The sequence below is a fragment of the Muscardinus avellanarius genome, assembly GCF_963383645.1.
Source record: "Muscardinus avellanarius genome assembly, chromosome: 10".
NCBI classification, from domain to species: domain Eukaryota; kingdom Metazoa; phylum Chordata; class Mammalia; order Rodentia; family Gliridae; genus Muscardinus; species Muscardinus avellanarius.
This window is the reverse complement of record NC_137796.1, coordinates 34,633,207-34,656,502: the sequence shown is the minus strand read 5'-3', so window position 1 is coordinate 34,656,502 and position 23,296 is coordinate 34,633,207. Positions and strand designations below refer to the sequence as shown.

Genomic DNA, 23,296 nt, shown 5'->3' with positions numbered 1-23,296 from the left:
CTTATTACTGTACAGAACCTTATTAACAATGAGGACGACTCAAGTAAAAAGCACAATACAAATAGCAGTTCCAAACGGAAATGGTTAAATCTACAAAACAAAAAAGCAGGTTGAATTTTAGAATAAAAATGAAACAAAACAAGAAACCCAAACCTTCCAAAGAACCACACTGCTCAGTCTGTACTTTCAGTCCTTTCCTTAAATCTGTTTTGAAAGATTAGACAATGTGTTTGCTGATAAAATTTTCCAGCAGGATCAAAGTGTACATTTATACACAGACTTTATTAGGGACCTAATGCATCACCGAGGCATTGCATCAACACCGGGTTCATATTAAACTGGATATAGAAAATAAGTTAATGCCGGATTAAGACCGCCTAGCAGGGCAACCTGTGATTGCCATAAATGTTACAGCAAGTTTATAGCACTCTAGTCAATTAGTATTTAGTCCAAAATACAGAAGACCAAAGTTAACGCTCGCATTCTGTTGCAAAGCAAGGTTATATCACTAATAAATAAGCTTTCTTAGAACTCTAGAAGTTGAACAAGGTACAAAAGAATGTCTTCATAATGCTGTAGTTCATAGACTGGGGTACCAGAGGGCAGGGGAGGGGCAGGGGGCAGGAGGCCACCATAGGTCGCATTCTGGAGGGGAACGCGGTCTCTAGCTTTTGCTGCTTCAACTTGTGACGATCTCTTTGCTGTCCTCCACGAAGCGGGTGAAGCGGAAGTTGGTTCCATTCTCGCTGCTGGCCATCTTCTCCAGGCCGGCCAGAGGAGCACTGGGCTCCGAGTTCTGGAGCTTCTCCAGATTCCCCGTCAGCCCACTAATAGGTGAGCTGCTCCCGCTGCCCAGGCTTCCAGGAATTGGAGGGATGCCACCGTTCTGAATGACGGAGATCTCGTTGGCCTTCATCGCCAGCCCATTGGAGAGCGCTGCTGCATACTGATTCCAGAAGCTGGAAGGATCTCCGCTTCCTGACCTCGCCGCCAAATCCTTCTGGAACATTTCTGGGAACTTGACAGGATTGCCTCCCAGAAATGTCATGGGGCCGTCCACAGAGAGCCTCCGGCCCCGCCGTGCGGGGGTGCTATTCCACATGTGAGTGCCCATGTGTACCTGAGATAGAGGGTGGGCGTGGGGGAGAGAAGGAAGGAAAAGGGAGAGAGAGAGAGAGAGAAGCTTAATAGTTAAATCTGTCTCGACTCGTATCCCGACACTCGACAAAGCAAGTGGCCCAAATGTCTATTCTTATTAGGTGACAGACAATGGAAAGGTAACGGGAACCATCCACTCCTGTGGACTAGTAATAACGCTTTCACTCTCTGCAGTCCTGGGCCGCCTTTCCTCTTCCTGGGCAAGATGCCTTAGTTACTCTTTTTTATTACCCGTATTTAGCTTATAATGGCCTCCAGCAAGCCAGTCAGTCGCAGATAGCTCCTTTCAGGGTTAGAATTGTTATGTCCACTCTCATTGCCATGGTAAGTATTGTATCTGACACCCTTTACCCTATAAATGTCCTTTTCAGATGGGAAGAAAGTACCCCTTGCTGATTGCCCATTGGAGGCTCGGCATATGGAGAGAAAAGCCAGAAAGTAATTACTCATCTCGCATTACTGGCAGCAATCTCTAGAGAAATACTCTGTCAACAGAAAAATGTACACAGTAAGAGGGATCAACTGTTGCTCTAGAACGTAAGCATATTTGCTTTATTTCCAACACATATCAGTAGGAAATGTTGTATAATCAATTATCATAATACCCATTAGCGGAGCAGTGACATGATTGTTTCTAGAAAAACAAACCATGCTGGACTGCATAGTTATGAAAAATAGCTGCGTGCGCTGGGGAGAACCGTAATTATTAAGTGATACAGGCAGCACACAGGCCACACGGAGGTCTTTAATCAATACCCCATGGCAACGCCAGGCTGTCTTATTTGGTAGGTAAAGCAATTCATTTGGTGCACTTAGCAAGACAACAGAGAGGCTGTTGCTTCGCTAAGGTACCAAATTATTCAAGGCATTGTCACACGCAGCGTGACCCTTGCAGGCAGCCCCGCTTCTCCCCAGCCAGCCACGTGCAGCAGGTCCCCTCTCCAGAACCCTCTCTCCCTGAGCATCTGGGCCGAGGACTCCCAGAGCATGCACTAGAGATGGCAGCGAGCCGGGGCTGAGGGGCGGGGAGCAGGGTACCTTAAGATTGCCTTTTGTTGTGAACGCTCTTCCACAAATAGTGCAAGCAAAGGGCTTCTCTCCAGTGTGAGTTCTCTCGTGAATCTGCAGGGCACTCGAGGAGGAAAAGGTTTTGCCACACGTGTTGCAATAGTGCTGTTTGGGAGTTCTCCGGGGGAGAGCTGGGAGTAGAACTGGGGACGAGGCAGAGGATGACAGAGGCCCAGAAGGGATGTGACCGGTGGGGGCGTCCTTACTGTCCTGAGGAGAAACGTGCACAAAGCCATTGACCTCTGTCTTGATGAGAGACGACAAAGAGTTGGCGGGAATCACCGCAGAGTTCTGATTGGGGCCGAGGTTGGAGCTGGGCTCGAAGAGCTGTGATGGTAGATCTCGCATTTGATGTGTCAACATGTGCTGCTTCAAATTACCCTTTGTGGAAAAGCCACGATTGCAAACTGTGCAAATAAATGGTCTCTCTTTGGTATGACTTCTATAGTGAATGTCCAAGGCACTCTGACAAGCAAAGGTTTTGCCACAAATGTCACAAGCAGTATTTTTAAATTTACCCCGGTCTCTGAAAGGGAAGAGGATTCCTAAAGAATCTTCTTTGATGATTTTCTCTGCATGACTAGATGTCAGATCCAAAGCCCCCCCATTCACTGGGGTGGGAGACAAACCATTGGCAAACTCGCTTGGCCCTGCTCTCGGTGGCTTCTCCTCGACGCTGGGTGACTTGTGGAACTCCTGGGTACTGTTGGATGGGGACAGAGCCTGCATGGAAGAGGTAGACTCTGAGATAGCCGGGCTGCCGGCACTTTGGCTCTCCATGTCACCGCCCACCGAGGATGAGTCGTTGGTCAGCACGTCCCCCTCGACGGACCCGTTCTCCACTGACTTCAGGCTGGCCTGAAGCTGCTCTGCCAGGCCAGCATTGATCATTTTCATCTGATTTTCTAAAGCAGCGATGCTGGACATTTCCAGGGGCAAAGGCGAAGAAGATAAGCTGTCCTGGGATGCATCGGCTGACTTGGGCGTGTCTGGGATGCTGCCCTCGGGACAGTCTTCCATGTTTTCGTCGGAGAAGTTGTCTAGGTCATCAAAATTTTTCTCGTCAAAGGAGCCCGTGTCGGACTCCATGGACTCGGGGTAGCTGTCAGGGACTGGGGTGTTGGGGATCTGGCCCCCCATGTGCATTCGGATGTGCTGCTGTAAGACAACTGCGTTGGTGAACTTCTTCTGGCAGATGGGGCAGGAATGCTGGACTCTGAGAGGGGGCATAGCCCGATGGACGCTGTAGTGGGTCTTAAGGTTTCCTTTTGTGGTGAAAGCCCGGCCACAGATCTTGCACTTAAAGGGCCTCTCGCCAGTGTGTGTCCGGTAGTGCATCTTCAGGGCGCTCTGACAGCTCAGGACCCTGTGGCAGATGATGCACTCATTGGGGTCAGTGGCCTTCTTGTCAATGTTTTCTACCAGTTGCTGCAGCTTGGACGTCTCTGATGCCTGGGCTGAGTCCAAGAGTCCCCCAAAAGGAAACTTGGCCTTGAACTGCTCGGACATGAGCGGTAGCAGCGGGTTGCTGAAGGTGGTGGCACCTCCTGGGCCACAGTCAGCCGCCGGGGAGCTCAGTGTGCTACTGCTTGCTGCCGGGCCTGCGTTGGTGGCCAGACCACTCTCTTCGCTTTTCCCACTGGAGGGTGGCAGAGTAGACCCTTCGGCTTCCTCTGGGAGCCCACCCAGGTTTCTTGTGCCTGGATCGGGGGCCCCAGAGTCGCTTTTGACGGAGCCCGGGGGGCTGGTGGCAGAATGGCTGATGGGGATGGGGGCTGGCTCTTCCGTCTTGATGAAGGGCGTGAGGCTCGGCAGGGTTGGGGGCAACGGCAGGCCGACGGAAGTGGTCAGAGTGGGCAGGACCGGCTTCGTGTCCAGCCAGCTGGTGACTGGCTTCTCTGGAGGGATAGACATGCCGTAGGGGATGCCGGTACTGGTAGGAATGTTGTCCAAATGCTCAGGCACGGGATAGGGGTTCATCTGGATGTGAGGATACTTCTCTTTGTGGCGCTGAAAGTGGACTTTCAGGTTGCCCTTGGTGGAGAAGCGGTTCCCGCAGATGTTGCACTTAAAAGGCCTCTCCCCGGTGTGGGAGCGCAAGTGGATCTGCAAGGCACTGTCGCTCCCGAAGACCTTCGCGCAGAACCTGCACTTGTGTTTGAAGAACGCCTCGTCTGAAGTGCTTTTCGCTTCGAAGGCGGTGACATTTGGTGGCTTGCTTTTTCTTTGCTGGGCCAAGGCAGACAAGGAGTTTAAATCCTCCGCAGTCGTTCCAATGTTGGGCAAAGGGCTGGGGAAAACGGCGTTAGCAGGGGTCGGTTGAGGTAGAAGTGGATTAGATGCAGGACTTAATAAGCTGCTTATTGCAAAAGCTGGTGAGGATGATGCTGAGACTGCTGGGTTGCTGACATGGGAGGCACCAGCGCTGGAAGCCACTTTTTCTGAGGACGGGGTGGTAACTGCTGCCGCCAATATGTTAATGTTGGGAGAAGTGCCACTGTTGGATGGAAGGATGGTGTTGCCAGAGCTGCTCTGAGGTAGCTGGATGGGGGGTAGCTGTTTCACACCACTGATGCTGGCAGATTGGCTAGCGAGGCTCTGTGCTAATCCAGCTGCTGCCGCCAGCTGCTGAGATAAATGGGAACTCAGCGTGGACAAGGGGTTGGCAGATGTTCGTAAAGTACCTTGAGAAGGGCTAGAAGACGTTGGCAAGTCTGCGTTCTGGGACGCCAACAGCAGGATTTGGTGACGGATCTGCTCGATCAGCTGGAGCTGGTGGACCTGCTGCTGCTGCAGCGCCAGGAGCTGCTCCATCAGAGCGGGCACCGCCAGCTTGCCCCCCGAGGCCCCACTGCACCTCGCTTCCTGGGAGAACTGGGCCACGGCCACCTTGGTGCTCTGCAGGTTCTCAATGATGACGTTGCTGTTGATCACGGAGAAGTTGCCCAGTGTCGTCAGGTCCCCGAGTTGAGGTAGAGAGGTTGTGATCGCTGAGGTACCTGGGGATGAGCCGCTCTCGCAGCTTGGGGTGGTACTACTGGTGGTGCCGCTTGGCAGGCTGCCGCTGCCGGGGCCTGGGGCCTCCACCTCCATGGACTCCTCCCTGTCCAGTCCCTTGTGTTCTGGAAGGTCGCTGCCGTCCACTTGATCTGCTTTGTCCTCCGTGTCTTTCATTTGTTCGTCAGGATTATCGGGAGGGGGGCTGGGAGAGAAGGTTTCGGGTGGGGAGGCTGGATTTTCATTGACGATCAAAACTAATTGATTCTTAGTGCAGTTCTTCTTGTGCAGCAGAAGATCTGATAATTCAAAGAACTCGGCACAGCACCGGCCACAGACGTGGGCATCCTTGCTCTTAGCGGGGCGAACTGGTTGGCCCTTCTCTGTGTCTCCTACAAACATTAAAGGCGCAGGGTTAGAAAGGGAGCCAGGAGACACCGTGTCATCTATGACTTTAAAAAAAAAAAAAGCACAAGGTTGATCAATTGTCTTCTAACTGCAAAATCCAAAACCGTACCCCCTGAGAACTAATCAATATTACCTAGGAATGCTCATAATTAATTTTAAAGGGTGTGGAGGAGTCCCTATCCATCTGGTACCTCGGATAGCCATGGCCTTTGGATAATTCATCAAAATATAAAATACTATGAATGGAGGACATTGGTACATAATGAAATTCCATAGCAAACTATTGATTTCCAATATTTTATATACCCGATTGTCTACTTGCCCGGAGAAGGTCCAGCAACCATTCTGAGGACTTATTAGGCTCTGGAGTTTCTGTCAACCTTATTCATTTTCAACTGATTCAAAGATATCTGTGACAGTTTGTTCTGTCACTAAACTAATTTGTAGTCATTCAGGTTCCAATCAGTTGTTGACAAGGGGGAAAAAAAAATGCATATCACCAAGCTGTGGACTGACAACTTGAAAATCACCTCAAACCCCCGCCTCGAACCTGAGCTAAGTCTGATCCATGACAAACACACTTTAGTCACATCAGTAACAAATTCTCCAGAGCGCTCCTCAAGACTCTCTTGAACACAAAAGGGAAGGCAACACACACACAATGTGGAGGTACACAATGATCATAATCCGCTACAAGGCCTGCCTGGCACCTATACAGCACGCCATGGCATGTTTATTCTTAAAATTAAAGAACACACCCCGAGATACCATTCCACTAATCAAGGAAAAATGCCACTATGCTCCAAATAGCAACATCATGCCTCTAAATATCCCCCCAGAAGTGTCCTATGTATAAAAACTGGCATGAGATTTCTACTTCCGATTAAACATCAACTTAAAGAAAGATGTACAGTCAAGGGCCGCACTTCCATCCTGTAAAAAATGCTTGGGGTAGAGTTTGGAAACGCTTCGCAGTTCTTCTTGTCTGAATGCCTCTAAAAACAGTTTGCTCTTAACTGTTATCAATTGTTTAACAGATTGTCCTGAACCTTTTCTTATAAAAATCCCTTTATTTCATGTTTGTTTCCACTGGTTGCTCAGATGTCTCCTCACTAAGATCCATTTGTAAATTAAACATAAAAATCTCCAACTCCAAGCTAACATCCTATTCAAAGACAGGATGGAGTCCCATTGTTTGCCCAGCATGGGGAACACCAACTTCTGTTGTACAAATGGTGTGTGGTCATCTCCGAAGGCTGTGAAGAAGAAGAAGAAGAAAAAAAACTGTTTAATTCAAGGATTACCTCCCTGCATGCTTTTCTGAAGAACTGAATCAGATAATAGGTAGTTTCCATGACTTCCAAATTGAATCTCCCAGAAAACTTGCAGGAAAAAAAAAAAAAGTAATTGCAGATATGAATACATGCAAAATCCAAATGCTGCTTTTCTTTTTTCAGTAAACTTAAGAGTCCACTCAAAAGAGCCAGCTGTTTGCCTTTTTGGAGTAAGCATCTAAAAAGCTTACGTAGTTCTGTGTTTCAGAAAATAAAGTTAACACCTAAATATTAACTTCTGAAAATTCCTCAATTCTATCTGCCTGGAGTAATGCTGAGGTTGATTTGACGCCTTAGTAAAGTATGCCAAATGTATGCACACTTTATTCATTGCAAGTGGTATTTTAGTAACTAAGTTATACTTAATAGGCTAGCTTTCCTAATATCCATCTTTTAATCTCCACAAGGTTACAGTGTAAAATGCATTAACGCCACCAAACAAATCGTAGTTGTAGCAGAAAATACCAATAATGATCCCGTTTTAATTTAATGTTTAATCATCCCAATTGGCACCAGATTCCTATGCACATTTAAGGTGCTATTTTTCTGTCTCTCCCCCTGCCTTGAAATAATATAAACAAAATATTAAATGAAATTTGCTAAAGTTATGTTGCTTAACTTGCGACAAAAATAATATGACAAAAATTCTGTTTAAAGCTTCTTATTTTGACAACCAATTTTAAATGATGCATCCATTTCAGATGCTTATTTTAAACTAGGAAATGCAATTCCTAATATATTCAACAGAAATGTTATTTCTTTCTCTTTGCACATTTCCATATGTAATGGTTATGTTTCCATCTACTTTTACAGCCAATTATGAAGGAACAAAAGCTATTCTGTTTGTTCACACATTTTCAACAAAATGCATTAAAACTATTATGTCAGCATGTTCTATTAAGCTCTGCATTCAGTGGAAAATACTTTTCAACCAGCTCACATTTATCAAAACATAAAGCCACTTTAAAACACAGTTTTGCTTGGTCAGCTGGGCTTAGACAAATAATGACAGATTCAGAACTAAATAACTAGCAAAGGGAATCAGAAAACTGACTTCATCAATTGTACACATTACAATGTAGTTGCTTCAAATATTTAGCACATCTGTGTTCACGATTAAAGGGCATTTTAATTCTTTATAACTTGCAAACATCTGATATTCTCATAATATATAGAGAAAATAACAGGAAGGTGATTTTACAGGATTTAACTGATTATTACTTTCCTGCACTCCAATTCTGTGTTTCTGTTGCTTCAAGATTCACTTGAGAATTTTCAAGTTTTTCAACCTGAACATTTTTATACTTCAGATTGTGCTAACTGGACGGAAAATATGGACGCTTAAAAATAAACGCCTGCTTGCTTGTAAGAAGGAGTCTGTGTTAAAAGCGGCCCGTGTTTTAGCTTAGATTTTCACAGCATTTTAATAAGCTGGCATTTGAGCTCACTGTAGAGACAACTAATTTAATTTCCTGAAGTTTATGAACACCCCCGACCCCCCAAAATCCTGGTATCTATTTTGATTTATTTCAAAAGCAGGTGTTGCTACATCAGAATTCACTCCTAACTTTCAGTCTATCTGCGTCTGAATAGAATTCTAATGAAACAGCTTAAAAAGAAATGAGACATGAGGACTGGTATGAATCTTTGACTACCAGAAAAGAAATACTTTAAGTTGTAATAGGAGACACACACACACACACACACACACACACACACACACACACACAACCATGTCCTTATTCACCCCCCCCCCATGATACCCACTGCTATCTTGTGTGTCTCTCAGTAATCTGTTACTGGGTTGCAACTGGTGACCTCATTATAGTAAATACAGTTGCCTTGTTCCTTGTGTTATGTTGAAAATAACATTCCAGTTCCTTCTCTATGGATTTTGCATACAAATTGAAGTGACTTTGAGAGTCTAGTCAGATAGGAACATTTAAAAGCAGTAGTTTTCTAAGTATGCGCATGCAGAAAGCTATGTGGATTTGCTGGGCCTTTCTGGGAGAAGAAGTTGATGTTATACGGCCACCAAATTTACAGTAAAAATCCAGATGTTTTAGTTCTTGTTGTAATATTTAGGTGCTTGACGCCCAACTCAAATTTGCCATTTTTCATCATCTGAACTAAACATTGCAGAATCGGAAGCAGAAAACTGAAGTGTTCTAGCATACCTGTCTACTGAGAAAATAAAAATAAAACTATGCCCCACACGAAAGGGTTTAGCCAGCCAAGAAAGGAATAAAGCAAAAAACCAAAAGAAAGAAAGAAAAAAAGAAAACAACCAACAACCTCCTGACCCTACCAGATTTTGTTTTCTTTTTTGGAGATTCTTAAAAAATATACTTTACTGTACTTCCATTGCCTTAAGGGCACATTAACATTTTTTAATAAAATCTCTCACAATAGTGGGTTAGAAGCCCATAATTTTAATACTCTGTTCCTCTTCATGGACCTATTTGGAAAGACTATCTCAAATATATTTGATTGATTCATCCTTTATCTATTTTTTTTTTTTTTTGCACAGACCTGGGAAAAGGCTCAATCTTGAATGTCCAACTTAAGCTTCCAAAGAAATTGTAAACATTACAACATATGCTGTGCATATTTTCTGCAGAGTCTAGAGTTTCCTTTATGCGATATGCAACCAAATGACAAACTGCCTGGCCCCCTTCGAGTTCACCCAGTGTGCTGACCAGGATTAGTGTGGAAGACAAGAAAACCCCTGAAAAAATAACCACAGGCATGCACAAGACGCTCGTGTTAAGGGAGTGATCCAAGCCCACCTAATACACACAACAAATGAAAGGAGGAAAATGTCTTCCCATGGATGAATCAAACTGAACACTAGATGGGGTTCCAGTTGCAAGGGTTTGTTCAAAAACTTCTTTGTGGCTTTCCTATTCCAGTGACGCGTAAAAGAGAGACTCCTTAAGGCGAGATCTAAACTCTGACTACATAAACATTGGCAAAGGCACAAGAAACTAAATCCCTGTTGTTTGAGGGTAAAGCTGAGCTATGGGAACTACCTGTCAATCTTCCCCTTTGGGGGTCTGGCATCTGAGGGTGACAGGGGAATAAGGTTAGGAAAAGAAGCCAAGCTGATAAGGTGAAACTAAAATAAACTACGAACTTCCTGCTAAGTGACTAGCAAGCCTCAATTTGGGGGTCACTGGGAAGATACTGAAGGACATATTATGATCTGGACCTTGTCACCTTTGCATGGGAGGAGGCTAGCAAAGGTTAAAACAGCTCAACACATCTACGTTTTCTAAAGCCTGGCACACAAACTTTTTTCTCCTGGGGGGAGGGGTGTCAGTACTTAGGTTAATCCACCGTCTCTTGCATGAAAAGGCTGAACTACTTCAAGGTCTGATCGTCAAAGAATATTCTGGAATATAGGGCTATCTGCACGAGGCTGTGTCTCAGAAAAACCTAGTTTAGGTTGTAGGAGGAATTATTCTGGTTACTACCCAGAGCTCTGGCTTTTAACAATTTCGAAACATGGAACCTGTCTGCCTATTTCTTCCCCAGATCCTAGTAAGATCTCCACCATAAACATGGGTCTCTGCTTTCCAAAGGACTCTTGGTAAAGACTATTTGATACCTCCAAAAGTAGGGCGAAAAGAAATAGAGCCCCCAAAGAATAACCTATAATTTAGTACTGTGCCTATGAAGCGTAGGGGAAACCTGATGTAAAATAAACCACCAAATGTTCAGTATCACAAATTCACTTTCACGATTCTACCCCATGCCCAACTAGACTTTGCTTGGGTGTTTGTTTTTAACATTTTAGAAAGCATCTGCAGCTCAGAGGACATTTTAAAAAATGGTTTGCATTTTCTCATCCAGAATCTTCCATTATGCCAAACTTAAAATAGGCCTGATTAACACGAATCTTTTCCAACTGCCTTATCTTGCAGGTGTCGGTTTTTCAAAAAAGGCAATTAATTATAGTTCTCTCTAACCTTTGGGGCCCAGAAATCAATGTGTTGCCATTAAGCTGCTCACAAATGGGTAAATTACTTTGGTAAATAATAGAATTTCACTATTAATATAGGGGATTTTTATGATACTTCATAGAAGGGTTAGTGTTTTATCTGTAATGCCTAATGTTTTTATTTTTCTTCCAATAGCATATTTCTCTTGAAAAAGCTAAGCACCAAAATACTTAGCAAATGAATGGAGTTTCAATAGGCCCTGCATGTAGTTACAGAAATTAAAAAATACTACCAAAGGAAGAAAAATCCAAACACACACACACACACACACACACACACACACACACACACACACACCCTGTAGTCCAAGTCTATAGGAAAGAAACTACATGTAAAATCATTAGATTCTCATATTCCCTTTCCTCAGAGTTACCTATCTTGGTAAACAATCTTTCCAGTGGCAGCTCTCTTTCTACAAAGTAATGCAAGACTTGTTGAATATCACTTGGGACAAGTCAAATTTGCCATCATCTTGGTTTCATAAGAAAGAGAAAAATGACCAAGCCTATTTTAGAGTGTTTCTGCCATCACATGAGGCAGCTCTAGAGGAGAATAAAATATCGACATTCTAAGATCCACCAAATAACACTGTTTTCCCGAACTTCTTCAAGAAGCATGCCTTGGGCTTTCTTTGTGCTTGCGTTCACACTCAAACACACGCAGGGCAGGACACAACAGCACCTCTGCTCCCTCACAGCTACTCTAACTGGGGTCTACCAATTTCTCTAGGTCCTGCTCTGGGTAGACGCCATAGAAGTTGAGGTTCTGGCATTTAAGAACAGAGGCTCAATTTAATTTGGTAATGTTTGATATTTCGTTTGCCGGGTTGTAACACCATCTCAAGATAGAAGATAAAGTAATCCCAGTGCTGGAATAAGGTTTTGCCTTCAAAAAATTTAACAACTTAGCTACATGCAACAAAACAAACTATCAACTCTTTGAAGTGTGTGTCCTGTGTGCAGAGAACACAGGATGGGGATTGCTGAGTTTACTGAAAAAAAGGCGACTTTAAAAAGTAACCTTGAGCCATGCCATGAACTCTCCATTGCATTAATGTATAGTTTATTCTTACATAAAACGAACTGGGGTATGGTAGGTCCTGCTCTACACCGTGCATTGGGGAGGATTACTTGTGTACTAATATTATTACAACACACTAAATCCTGTAACCCTATTACAAAATCCACCCTCTAGGCAACTTCTCTCAAACTTATTGTTCAACCATGTAAAAACAGTCATAACCTAAAACCATTACTACTGAAGAAAGAGAGAAGGGGGTGGGGAGAGGTGAGGCAAGGACCGGGAGATGTTTCCTAGGGTGACCCTATTCTACTGCTTCTTACCACAATGAACTAGCTTTTAGGAAGAAAAAACAAAGGAAGGAAGAAAAAGAGAGTACTTGAAAAAGGGGGGGGAAAAAAGAAAGGAAACTTGATTCAGTTACTTAATTAACTCACCTCAAAGCTCAAATAAACTTAAAAAAAATAGTACTAATAAATAATAATGTAAGAGGTAGTGAACGCCTTTTATGCTATAGCTTTATGAGAAGCCTTAACTATTAAAAATTCCAGATCCAGAAGGCGAAAGGCAGAGAACCAGCAATCATCATTGCTAAAGTCCGATTTGTGGGGTTTTTTTTTTTGCCCCTTTGGTGGAAAAGTGTAAAAAATCAGTATGATTTACAAAACAGACTCAAAAACTCTCTTATGTCTAGTTTGATTTTCCCTGTACAGGTTGTTAGCCTTAATAGTATTATGGCGAAGAAAGTCTCACCAGAAACTTAGGAAAGAGTAAGGTAGGAGAGAAACCTAAGAAACCAGCTGAGAAACTCAAGAAAAAAAAAAAATCTCGAGTAGTTGCTGCGGCCTTGGGTAATTTCACCTCGCTTTACCCCTCGTGCTCGAGTCTTTTTGGGGTGAAAACTGGGGTTTCAGAGGCTTTATTTTTTTTTTTTTTCCTCCAGAGGACTGAGAAACCGAAGAGGCTCTGTGTAGGGCTTCAAGCTCGAGAAAGTACGGAGGTGCAGCAAATATTGTAAACAATTTTCTTAATCTGTCTCAAGTCTCTCGATATATCACAGGAATCCCACGCCAGGACACCGGGTAAAGAGAGAAGGGGGTCCCTGGGCTTCGCTGCCGGGTTCTGCCCGGTCCCTGAGCCCCAGCCCTGCTGAAAGGCAGGCCTCTGGGGAAGGAGCCCGGCGACCGTGGGGCCCTCAGCAGCCGCGGTTTAGTGGACAGAAGTGCGGATCTGAGGGCGCGCTTCGGAGCTCAGTCGGGGTCCAGCTCCCTTCTCCACACCCCCAAACTGTTCCCGGGGAAGTAAGTGTCCTGAGAGGCAGCCGGAGCCGCAGAGACCCGGCCGGCTTGCCCCGAGTCCTCCCGGCGCCGAGAGGCGAGCGTCCGGCCGGGAAGACCCGGGCGGGCGCCTCTCCACAGCTCGGGGCACCGGGCCTGGGAGCTCGCAGGCCCCTGCAGAGAACACTTTGGGGGCGAGGAGGGGACGGGGGTGTCCGTCCTCCCCCGGAACCCCCGCTGCCTGCCCTGATCTCTCTTCTACTCTCCCCGCAGTTCCCGCGCACAAAGTTTGTTCTGGTCTTGTCCATCGCTTTCGGGACCCCGCCGCTGCCACTCGGTGGGGGAAAGCGCCTGCCTCCGTGCCAGGGGTCTTCTCCTCCGGCGGGCGTCCGCAGGCCCTCAAACACGACCCCGAGGCCCTTTCCCCGACCGCTCTGCAAGTACAGGGCGCACGGTAGCAGAGGGCGCAGACCGAACCCCAAGATCTCGGGGGGCCAGGAGTGCATGTGTTGTTAGAAACGAAGCGGAATAAACTTGGGGAGCCGGAACCCGACACTTTCTCGGTCGCCTGCACCGTCTCGGGACCAACCCGCGGCAAAGGCTATTCTACTCCAGCCACGATGACCCGGGTCAGACACCCCACCTCTCCCCGCGGGCCGGGGGGAGTGTGCGCACGGGAAAGGGGGCGCCGCGAACTCCCCGCGCGCGCGGAGTTCAGCTTCGGGCACCAAGTAAACTTCCCGCAGGCAGCGGGGAGGAGCCGGCGAGGCCCAGCCGGGGCCCCCGGAGCGCGGCGGGGAGCGAGGGGCCCCGGGCGGCGGCGCCGCGGCCTCTGCCCGCCCCGCGCCCTCGGGGCGCCCAGGTCCCGGCCGTCGCCGCGCACCCCGGGCTGGGCTCGGGGAGGAGCCGGGTGCGCGGAGCCGGGCCGGCATCCCGCCTCCTGCCCCGGGAGGACGCCGCAACTCCGGAAAGATCCTGGCGGGAGAGGGGTAGCTCTCCCCGGGGCGGGGGGGGGGGCGGCCAAGGGAAACTGAAATTAAAAGGAAAAGAAAAAAGCCGGCGAGCGGGGCGCGGCGGGCGCGCGTGGGTCCCGGGGAGCGCGAGCGCGTGTGCGTGGTCCGCGGCGCGGCCCGGGGCACTCACCATCTCGCCGGGGGAGCGAGGCCACTTCGGGGTCGGATTGGAAATGTTGAGGCTTCGCTTGCTTCCTCCGCGACATGCTGGCTCAAACATCAGCTGGGGCAGAATAAAAAATTACTAAAAAAAAATCTTCTCAAAATTACGGAAATCGAGCGGCGGCGGCGGCGGCTCCCCCCGCCCGCCGGCCCGCCCGCCCCCTCCCCGGCTCCCCGGCCCCGGGCGCAGCGCGCATGTGTCCTGCTATAATTATGATTATCAATAATGCATTGCGATTAATCATAGAGGGGCTCTTTGAAAGGCGATTGGCACTGGGCCAGCGCTATTCAAACCCGCTCGCCTTAATCAATTAGTTCGTGATTTGCTGCAGACCCCTGTCTCTCCGCGCGCTGGCCCAATAAGCCGGCCGCGGGGCTGGCTCTGCGCGCCGCGCCGCCCGGCTCTGGGTTAACCCTCTTCGCGACCGCCGGGACTCCGGGCCGGCCGCCGGGGGCCTGCCTCCTCGCCACTGCGCCCGGCGCCCCGGCCGGCGCCCCCGCGCCCGCCCGCCCTCCTTCCCCGCCCCCACCCCGCTGGGCCGACCCAAATTAGCATGCCCTCCCCCGGTCCTCGCGGCCGCGGGGAGGGGCCGGCGCGGGCTGGGGGCCGGGGCTGCGGGCGCGGAGAACTTCCCAACTCCGGGGCGCCGGCCCGCGGGGGGAGCGAGCCCCGTCGCGGGATTTGGGGGGAGGGCGTCCCGTTTCGTGTTTCCTCGGTTCTCTAAGGGCTACCAGAAAGCAGCCTACCCCCACCCTCATAAAAAAAAAAAAATTGGCTAGTGGGGAAGAGCCAGCCCCACGCCGGTCCGCCTCCCGCCCGCCGCCCGGCCTCCCTCCCGCCTGCCCGCCCGCCGCCCGGCTCGGCTTCCTTCGCCCCGAGTTCTCCATCCCCTGGATCCCGGGCTCGCGGGGGCGCGAAGAGGATCGAGGAAAGGTTTGGGAACGTGATGGGTTTGGGCGGGGGGAGGGGCAGTCTCGCCACCCCCGTCCCCCCTCCCCAGGGGCCCCGGTCCTCCTGCCGCTCGCTGGCTCCCCCGCTCCCTTTCTCTACCTCGGACATTCCCAGGACAATTAGGGCTGAAGTTTTCGGGAGAAGCGCCCCGAGCCGGTGGGATAAGGGGGCGGCCCGGCTCCGCCCCGGACCCCTCCCGAACCTCCCCCCCGGCTGCCCGGGTTGGCTGCGGGGCGCGTCACTCCGCGGGGAGGCGGCGGCCGCGGTGGCGCCGAGGAGCCCGGGGCGGGTTGGAGAGCGGGGCCCGCCCGGACTCCGCGATCAGCTCGGGCCGGGGGGAGGGGAGGGGCAGCGGCTCGCCCCCGTGCGCCCGGGCGCGCCCCGGGCCCGGGGCAGCCCCCGAGCGGCGGCCGAGCCGGTTCCTGGGACCCCTGGACTGTGCCCTGGGGGGCACAGCCTCCGGAGCGCGCTGAGCCCCGAGTGTGTGCGTGGGGCGGGGGTCCCGGGCCGCCGCTCCCTGGCCGCGCGGAAGTTCGCCTCCACTTTTCAGGAATTTGCCAAGCGCGGCGCCCAAACTTTTGTATCTGCTCTCGCGAAGTGAGACGCAGCCTCCCTGCCCGCGCCCTGGAGGCTGCAGCCCGGGCCCCGCACTCCCTCTGCCGGGCTCCGGCGCCCGCGAACCTGAGGCTCGGTCCTCGGCTCGGCCCCGCTTCCCCTCGCGCCTCGGGGTTTCCTCGGTCCTCTGTTCCCGAAGTCCAGCACCCGAAGGACTAAACTCAAACAAACTTGGGCTGCATAATGGGGGTGGGGGTGCAGACACACAATCCTTGCCCTATCTCGCGATCGGGAAGGGACAGGGCTCGTAAGGACGCCCCAGTTCCGGAGCGCCCCGGGTCTGGATCGTGCCACCGCTCGTTCGCGCGAAGTGGGCACTGCTCACCCGAGCAGAGCGGAGCTTCGGGGAACCTGGACCCGCGCGCGCTCCTCCAGAGGACCGCTTCTCTCTTCCTCTATCTAAACTTCACTTAAAAAAAAAATCTAAAGCGTTCGTGTGCGGGCGAATATTTGTTTTCTGTTCTGCTGACTTTATTGTTATTTCTTGGTATAACTTCTCCCTTCTTGAGCCCCCCCCCCCGCTCCATTTTCCCTTTTCTACCTTACCCCATCGGATTTCTCTCCCTTGCTCGGTCCCCAGCACTCTCTGCCTCTCTCTTCCCCCCTCGCCCTTTCTCCCCAGGTCCTGTTGGGTACTGTAGATTTTGATAAAAAGACAAACGAAGCCATCAGTGGAGCTGATGTTGAGGGATGAAGATAATAATGTTTCCATAGGTGGTGCTTCAAAGGCCATTATTTCTCACTGAATATTTAAAGAGATCCCTCGGCAGAGATGGATCTGCGCGCTCCTGGGTGCGAGCCGCTCGTTCCCCCAAACCCTCGGGAACGTGTACCGCAGCACGTGTACATCCCGCTCCCACCCCCACGACGCGAACAGGCGTCCCCGAAAACACGCCGGCCCGCCCTCTTCTGGGTGCGCAAACGCTTCCGTGGGCATTGGCACCCTCATTTCGAGCGCGCCGGCGTCCGGAGCCTCCCGCATCGGCCTCTGACATTCTTGGCTTCTTCAAAGTCCGAGCTCCGGGACGTCGCCGGCTGTCAGGAGCCCGGCGGAGCCCGCGGCCCGGCGCCCCGAACCCCGTCCCCGGGTCGGCGCGGCGAGCGCCGGGGGAGCTCCCGAGACCAGCTTCACACGTGTTCGTTACTCGCTCCAATGTGCGATTAAGATGGGGGGGACTTACCCTCCCCCCAACACCACCACCACATCACCAAACGAAATCAACGTGCGAACGCTGCTTCGCGCTGTTTAATTAAAACCGGGCGAGCGGAGACGAATTAATGGGGGGACCCAAACTTTAATAATAACTTTTTTCGTTCTTCTGCGTCCCCGACGGCGCAGAAGCGGACGTCTTGCCCCGAGCGCGGCTTCCCCCGCTAATTTCTTGTTTGTTTTCTTTCCCTCTGCGGCGGGGAGAGCGGAGAGGGGAGGTGGGGTGAGGGGGATGGTAGGCAGGGGATGGTCGGATCGGCGAGGAGAGGAGGATGGGTCTGTATTGTGGGTGGCAATACATCAATTACGGGCCATTGTCTCGGGCCCAGGTTCCGCGGTTAGCCGGAGCGGGCGCCGCGGTGTCAGGGACCTGGCGAGGCTCCGCGCGCCGCGATGCAGAGAAATAATTAAATCAATAAAAACGGAGACCGAGTGGAAGCTGATTTTTACTTTGGGGCGGGTCGAAAGAAGGCGGCAAGTACGAGTTTGGTGCCACAGCTGGAGTCCCCCACCCCGCCCTCACCTGGCTCCCTCAGAGAACCCAGAGCGCTTCCAGGGGTTGCGCCCCCTCTACCCAGTTTAAGGACCGCTGCTGGAGGGATCTGGGCGAAGAGGTTCGCACTTGCGGGTTCCTGGGTTGGGCCTGATTCAGGGTAGGGGGTGGGGGGTGGCCTGAAGCGAGGCGGCAGCTGCTCCGGGGTCGCGACCTCGCGGATCCAGAGGAACCGCCCGAGGGAGGCGCTTGACAGTTGTGCAAACTTCTGTCCTGGGGTTTTGATGCCTGTGTCTACCAAGGCGTCCCCTCAGTTTCCCCCAAACCTAACGCGCCCTTGGTGAGTTGGCCGGGCGGAAGGGCTGTGCCCCAAGGCCGCAGGCACCTTCGCAGCGAAGGGTTTTGGGAGCTTCTTCGTTCAAGCGCCAGACCTGGGAAGGGGAGGGGGCGTTGACGCTCGCTCGGAGGCCTGGCTCCTCTACTCGCAACACTTACTCAGGCCCAGTCTGACCTCGGATCTGAAATGAGGCCTTGCCAGGGTCCCAGACCGTGCTTTCTGTTCCGCCTAGAGAGCTTGGGTACCCTGCCCAGGGACTGGAGGATATCCCCAAGCGCCCCTGCTTCCTAAGTCTGGGGTCCAGGTCCCGGTGGCCCCCCAACCGAGGCAGGAGAGGAGTTTCGTTTTTCTGCGCCATCAAAAAGCGGCAAAAAGTCGGCAGCGGCGCCCCGGGGGCGGGGGAGGAGGCACCTCGATGGTATCTAGTTATTGATGGGGGAGCCTTCGGGCCAGAGCCCTGGGATCGGGTTCCCAGCCCCTCCCCTGCCCGGAGGTGGGTGGGATACAGCGGGTGGTGTGTGTGTGTGTGTGTGTGTGTGTGTGTGTGTGTGTGTGTGTGTGTGTGTGTGTATGGGGCGCTTGGATGCACCCGCATTAACCACCCAGGGTTTATTTGTATTTTCCTTATCTGGAACCTTGCGGGGGTAGGAGAGCAGGGAGTTAGGGCTGAGGTGTCTTGTACGGAGCTTTTAGGGCTCCTCTAGGGTTGGGGCCAGCGCCGTCTGTGGAAGGGGAAAAGCAGAGGAAATGACATAAAGCACAGACCACATTTGGAAAAGAGCTCCGTGCGCTCGGTTGTTTCCCGAGCTCGGGGACAACGCTTCCTAGGAGTTTCAGAAACTCTTCTCTGAGCCACTCTACTGCAGCCCGAATCCAAACCCCCTTCAGTCACTAGGGCGGCTTCGAACCCGAGGCCTGGGGGGAACAATCTCCGGTGGGTGACCCCGCCTCTGGCAGAGACGGCGCTGTGCGCTCTTGGCACTTTCTCGCCCCGGCAGCCAAGTCCGGGAGGTGAAAAGACACCGTTTTGGGGGCATTCGCCGCCCACCGCCACCGGCTATCTCCAGACGGGCGCCGGGTGCAGCGCGGGGACTAGGCGCTCCGGCGCCGACCGGGACCAGAAATTCAGTGTCGGCCAGAGCGGGCTGGCTGGGTGACCGCCAGCGCGCACCCAGCCAAGGGTCCCCTACTGCCTGCCCGCGACAAACTTCGGCTTTCTTGCCTTCCAGGGCCGTTCTCACCAGGCACTTAGAAAGTGACTTGGCTACCGACTGCAAGTGTCTGCAATTTGTACTTCCCATCCCCTGACCGTCTTGCACTTAAATTCAACACGCTCGCATGCAACAGTGCCTCGCTAAGGGGGTCTCTGGGTGTAAAATTCCTCCCAAAGGAAATGTCCCGAGGCAGAGAAAGTGGAAAAGACTAATCGAATTTATAAAAAGAAAACCTTTGCTTCCTTTTGGTTAAATCCCTTTGCGGTTTTCTGAGCGTGAAAAAAAAAAATCATCACCAAGCAATAGAGTGTAGCTAATTCTTGGAACCTGGTAGTAGGATGTTTAGAAAACCCAGCAGGGCGCGCGGATTTCCATCCAGCTCAAGAAGGAGGACCTCGGGATCCAGCAAATTAGTTCTCATTAGTGTCTCCAGTCGGGAAATAGGTGTGCCGTCTGAGGGGTCCCAGTTCTCCAGGGTGTTTGTATTTGAAGGTGACCAGGGACTACCAGGAAACTCATTTCCATTTCTAAAAGAGTCTTTCAAATGACTCCTTGGGGGACTCCTAGATGATTTAGGAAATCTTTTGCAACAAGATTTTTTCAAAAAAATTATACTCGTCATTTTTCCAGCAAAACTTCCGTTCTTAATTAACATAAAAAATGATGTGCACCTTGGTATTCTCAAAACACTGTGCCTGCCCAATAGATAGCTTCTCCCTAATGTTTTCCTGGGGCAAAGCGCCGTTTGGTTTCAGTTTGGCAGAGAAATGAAATGGCAAGGTCTGGCTTCAGAACCCTCTCGGGGCACTGGCACTGGCCTGGGAGCAGGGCCGCCTGGCAGTCAGTTTACTGGTAGTTTACAAATCCCACAACTCTGAGCTGAGTTATGACTTTCGTCAATGATATCTCTCTTGGTTTCTCTCTATTGACTTTGGGGAGTTTTTTTTTTTTTTTTCTTTCCTTTTTTCCCCTGAGGGAGAGCAGTATTTCTTCTTGGGACTGCAGTTTGAATCAGAGCAGTAGCTTTAACTTGTGCCCATGTTGAACTTGAGTCAGTTCTGTGTGTCCTTTTCAGTTCAAACCTGCATCTTCCCTTTTTCAGTTCCTTAAAGAAGGGAGTGGAAAAGGGGGGGGATAGCACACCTATCTCTTCTCTTCGCCCTTTCCCCTTTCTACTCAGTTTTCTTTCTTCTTAGATATATGTTTGTGTATTTAGCTGGTGCCTGGAATCAATTTGGGGGCCTCTTACATGCTGGATAAGTGTTCTACCTCTGAGCCATATCCCCAGCCCTAAGTTTTCTTAATGACTGCACTATAGTTCCTTTTCCCCTGGCTTCTTTTTCTCTGTCCAGCCATGGTAACAACACTGTTCTTTTCAATGTAACATCCAGTTTAATGTGGAGTTGGAAACTGAAGAGATTAACATATGCAAACTTGAAACTTGGGTACCTTTGCTTTCTTGTGCCTTCCCAAACAGAAGCAATTATCTCTTAAGTTATAATCCTGAAACCATCCAGATGCACACGCTAATGTTTGGAACTAGCACCGTCCTCTTCTTTCTCCTCACCTCCATAAATTCTCATTCTCTTCTGGCCTCTGTCATCATGGGTTTTCCCACTTACTCCAGACTCTTTGGCAAACTTGTAGTGAAGTCCAATCCCCAAGAAGACTCCCCCCAAACTTGGCTCAGGCATGGAACTTGGGCAAGAACTTTGCCCAGGTCTTCTGGCCTTTGCTCAGGCTGTAATAGATGCTCCCGGACTGGGGATATGCCAGCAAAGACACGTGATTTCAGGAGAGTTGAAATGGAGCCCATGTTTTCCAGGTTTTTTCCAGGGTTTTTTTTCTTTTTTCTTTTTCTCTCTGTCCTGCACTGCACAAAACCTCCAGTTTGGAGAGCAGCATTGAACAAACCAAGTGCCTATGATCTTAGCCCCTACGCCCTACCCGGGCAGGCTTCTGCTGACCTTAGATATTTATTTCTAGTGGACCAACTTTCTTCCACATGTGCTACTGGGCATTGAGAGTGTGAACTCCACGCCACGCTACTTGGGTTCACATCCCGGCTCTGCCAGTAACAGTGTTGAGGGAACCCAGCTCTAGGTTTGTGTTTACCTAGAGAACAGCCTTGTTCAAATTCATATCGCTGCCCTGTGCTTCCTGCTCCGTGAAATGTGGCAAATGGAGGAGAGATGCAGTGCTGCCCGGCATCTGCAAGGGTCAGCTGGACTCTGGCAGTGTGGCCTCCACAGGCCTCCCACAGTTTCTCCATCTGTTAAATGGAGATAATAACAGTCCTTATATTGCAGGGCTCCTGAGGGTTGAAAGAGTTAATATGTATGAAGAATTTAGAATAATGGCTGGCATATAATTAGCACAATATAAGTGTTAAAACTATTATCATTATGTCACAGGGCTGTTGTGAGGATCAACTGATATAATGTGGTCAAACTATCCTCTGTTCTCATCTGTCCATTCATTTATTCACTCAAGAAAGAAATGTGCTAAGCTTGGGGGATGCAACTCTGAGTAAACACTTGCGTTCCTTTCCTTGCTTGCAAGCAATTAATGAAGTAGGTTATTTCCTGGGAGTGTGTTGCTCCTGGCTCAGTGTTGGGCTGAAGGGAACGGTAAAGTGCAGAGAGTACAAGCAACACCTGATCTTGGAATCCTGACGTTCTCACGGGAAGTCCCAACTAACGAAGAAATTGGCCACTAGAGCAAGCCATGCATGAGCAAAAGGCCAGTTCTGCATGTGGAGCCTCTGGCCAAGGACAGAGCATCCTTATGCTTCTGGAAGGTTCACAAGCACAGTGGACATGTGAGTGGCCTGCTGCTGAGGTGCCGCCTGAATTACCTTGTGGTTTTATTTGGCTCTGTTACATAGACTCCTCTGAGTTGTGTTCAAACAAAACAAAATAACAAGACAAGTGCTGTTTTCCTTTAGGCCCCTGAAAAGTTTAAACCACGGGCCGCATGGCCAGCCCTGCTTCTCTGCTTCCCACTTGGTTGGATTATAAAAATTCCTCCTGGTCATCACAATAGAGCATTCTGTAGCTCATGCTAACAGCGAAGACAGAAAATCCTATCAGCTTGTCCCAGCCTCAGAAACATGTGTCTACTGGGTCTCGATGCAGACCCTCTAATGGTTGTTGCATCGACCAGTTCATTATTAGTATTATATCCAAATATAACATGTTATAACCAAATGGAATCCAACATTTACAGGCAAAATACAAAATGCTCTCTCATGAAGCCCCGTCCCCCGTGCACTGAGTCGAAAACTCTTTCTATGGTTAGAACCTGGAAAAGGGATGGAAGTCTGAGCACAAATACCTGTTAGTAAAGTGGGAGAGACAAGAGCACATGTTTTGTGTTCCATGTAACCCAGCTTCCCGGGCAAGCAAGTCTGACAGCAAATGTGGTGTGAGATGGTCGCAGAAGTCGAGGGCCAGTTTCCTTTTCCCCTGGTGTGGGGGGAGCAGACTCGATTTAATCTGTCACTTGATGTCCTCCTCAAAAATAGCGCCTGGGGGCCTGCGGGGGCTTTATTTAGAGGCTCTTAGGAGCTTGGCAGTATGTAAATTATGGGTGAGTGTCCTTCATAGTTCCCGTGGCTACAGCCAGAGGGATTTAAACATGATTTAGCATTTCCGATGATTTGTGGGGGCACCGCAACCTGCCAGAGCCGCGAGGGGCCCGGGCTCCTGCTTGGCCATTGCGTTAAAAGGGTTTGCACAGCACGGAGGGAAGGCTCCGTCTGTCCAGGCTTTTGACTTGATCTATGAGCAACCTCCGCGCCGGGGTGGCCTTCTAAGTATCTTTATTATATTAGGGAGTTCTGGGATTTTCCCAAAATGAAGGTTTTATGTCTTTTAAAAATAGTCTGATCTCTAGTGTCCTTCCACCTTCTCATCTTTTCATCTATTACTTCTACATTCATTTAACCAACAGGTACTGAGCACGCATTGCATGCCAGTTGGCATTTTAGAAATGGAGGATAAAATGGTGAACAAGACAGACAAGGTTCCTCC

The 23,296-nt window shown here is 50.2% G+C and overlaps 1 protein-coding gene across 1 annotated transcript; it reads right to left on the bottom strand.

Moving 5' to 3' along the window:
* Positions 1-679: 679 nt before the first annotated feature.
* SALL1 (spalt like transcription factor 1) lies at positions 680-14,485 on the bottom strand (the record flags this gene model as incomplete). The annotated part of the gene is made up of 3 exons (XM_080702189.1): positions 680-1,120; positions 2,197-5,615; positions 14,410-14,485. The coding sequence occupies 3 exons, from the start codon at positions 14,483-14,485 to the stop codon at positions 680-682; spliced, it is 3,936 nt and encodes a 1,311-aa protein (XP_080558315.1).
* Positions 14,486-23,296: the final 8,811 nt, after the last annotated feature.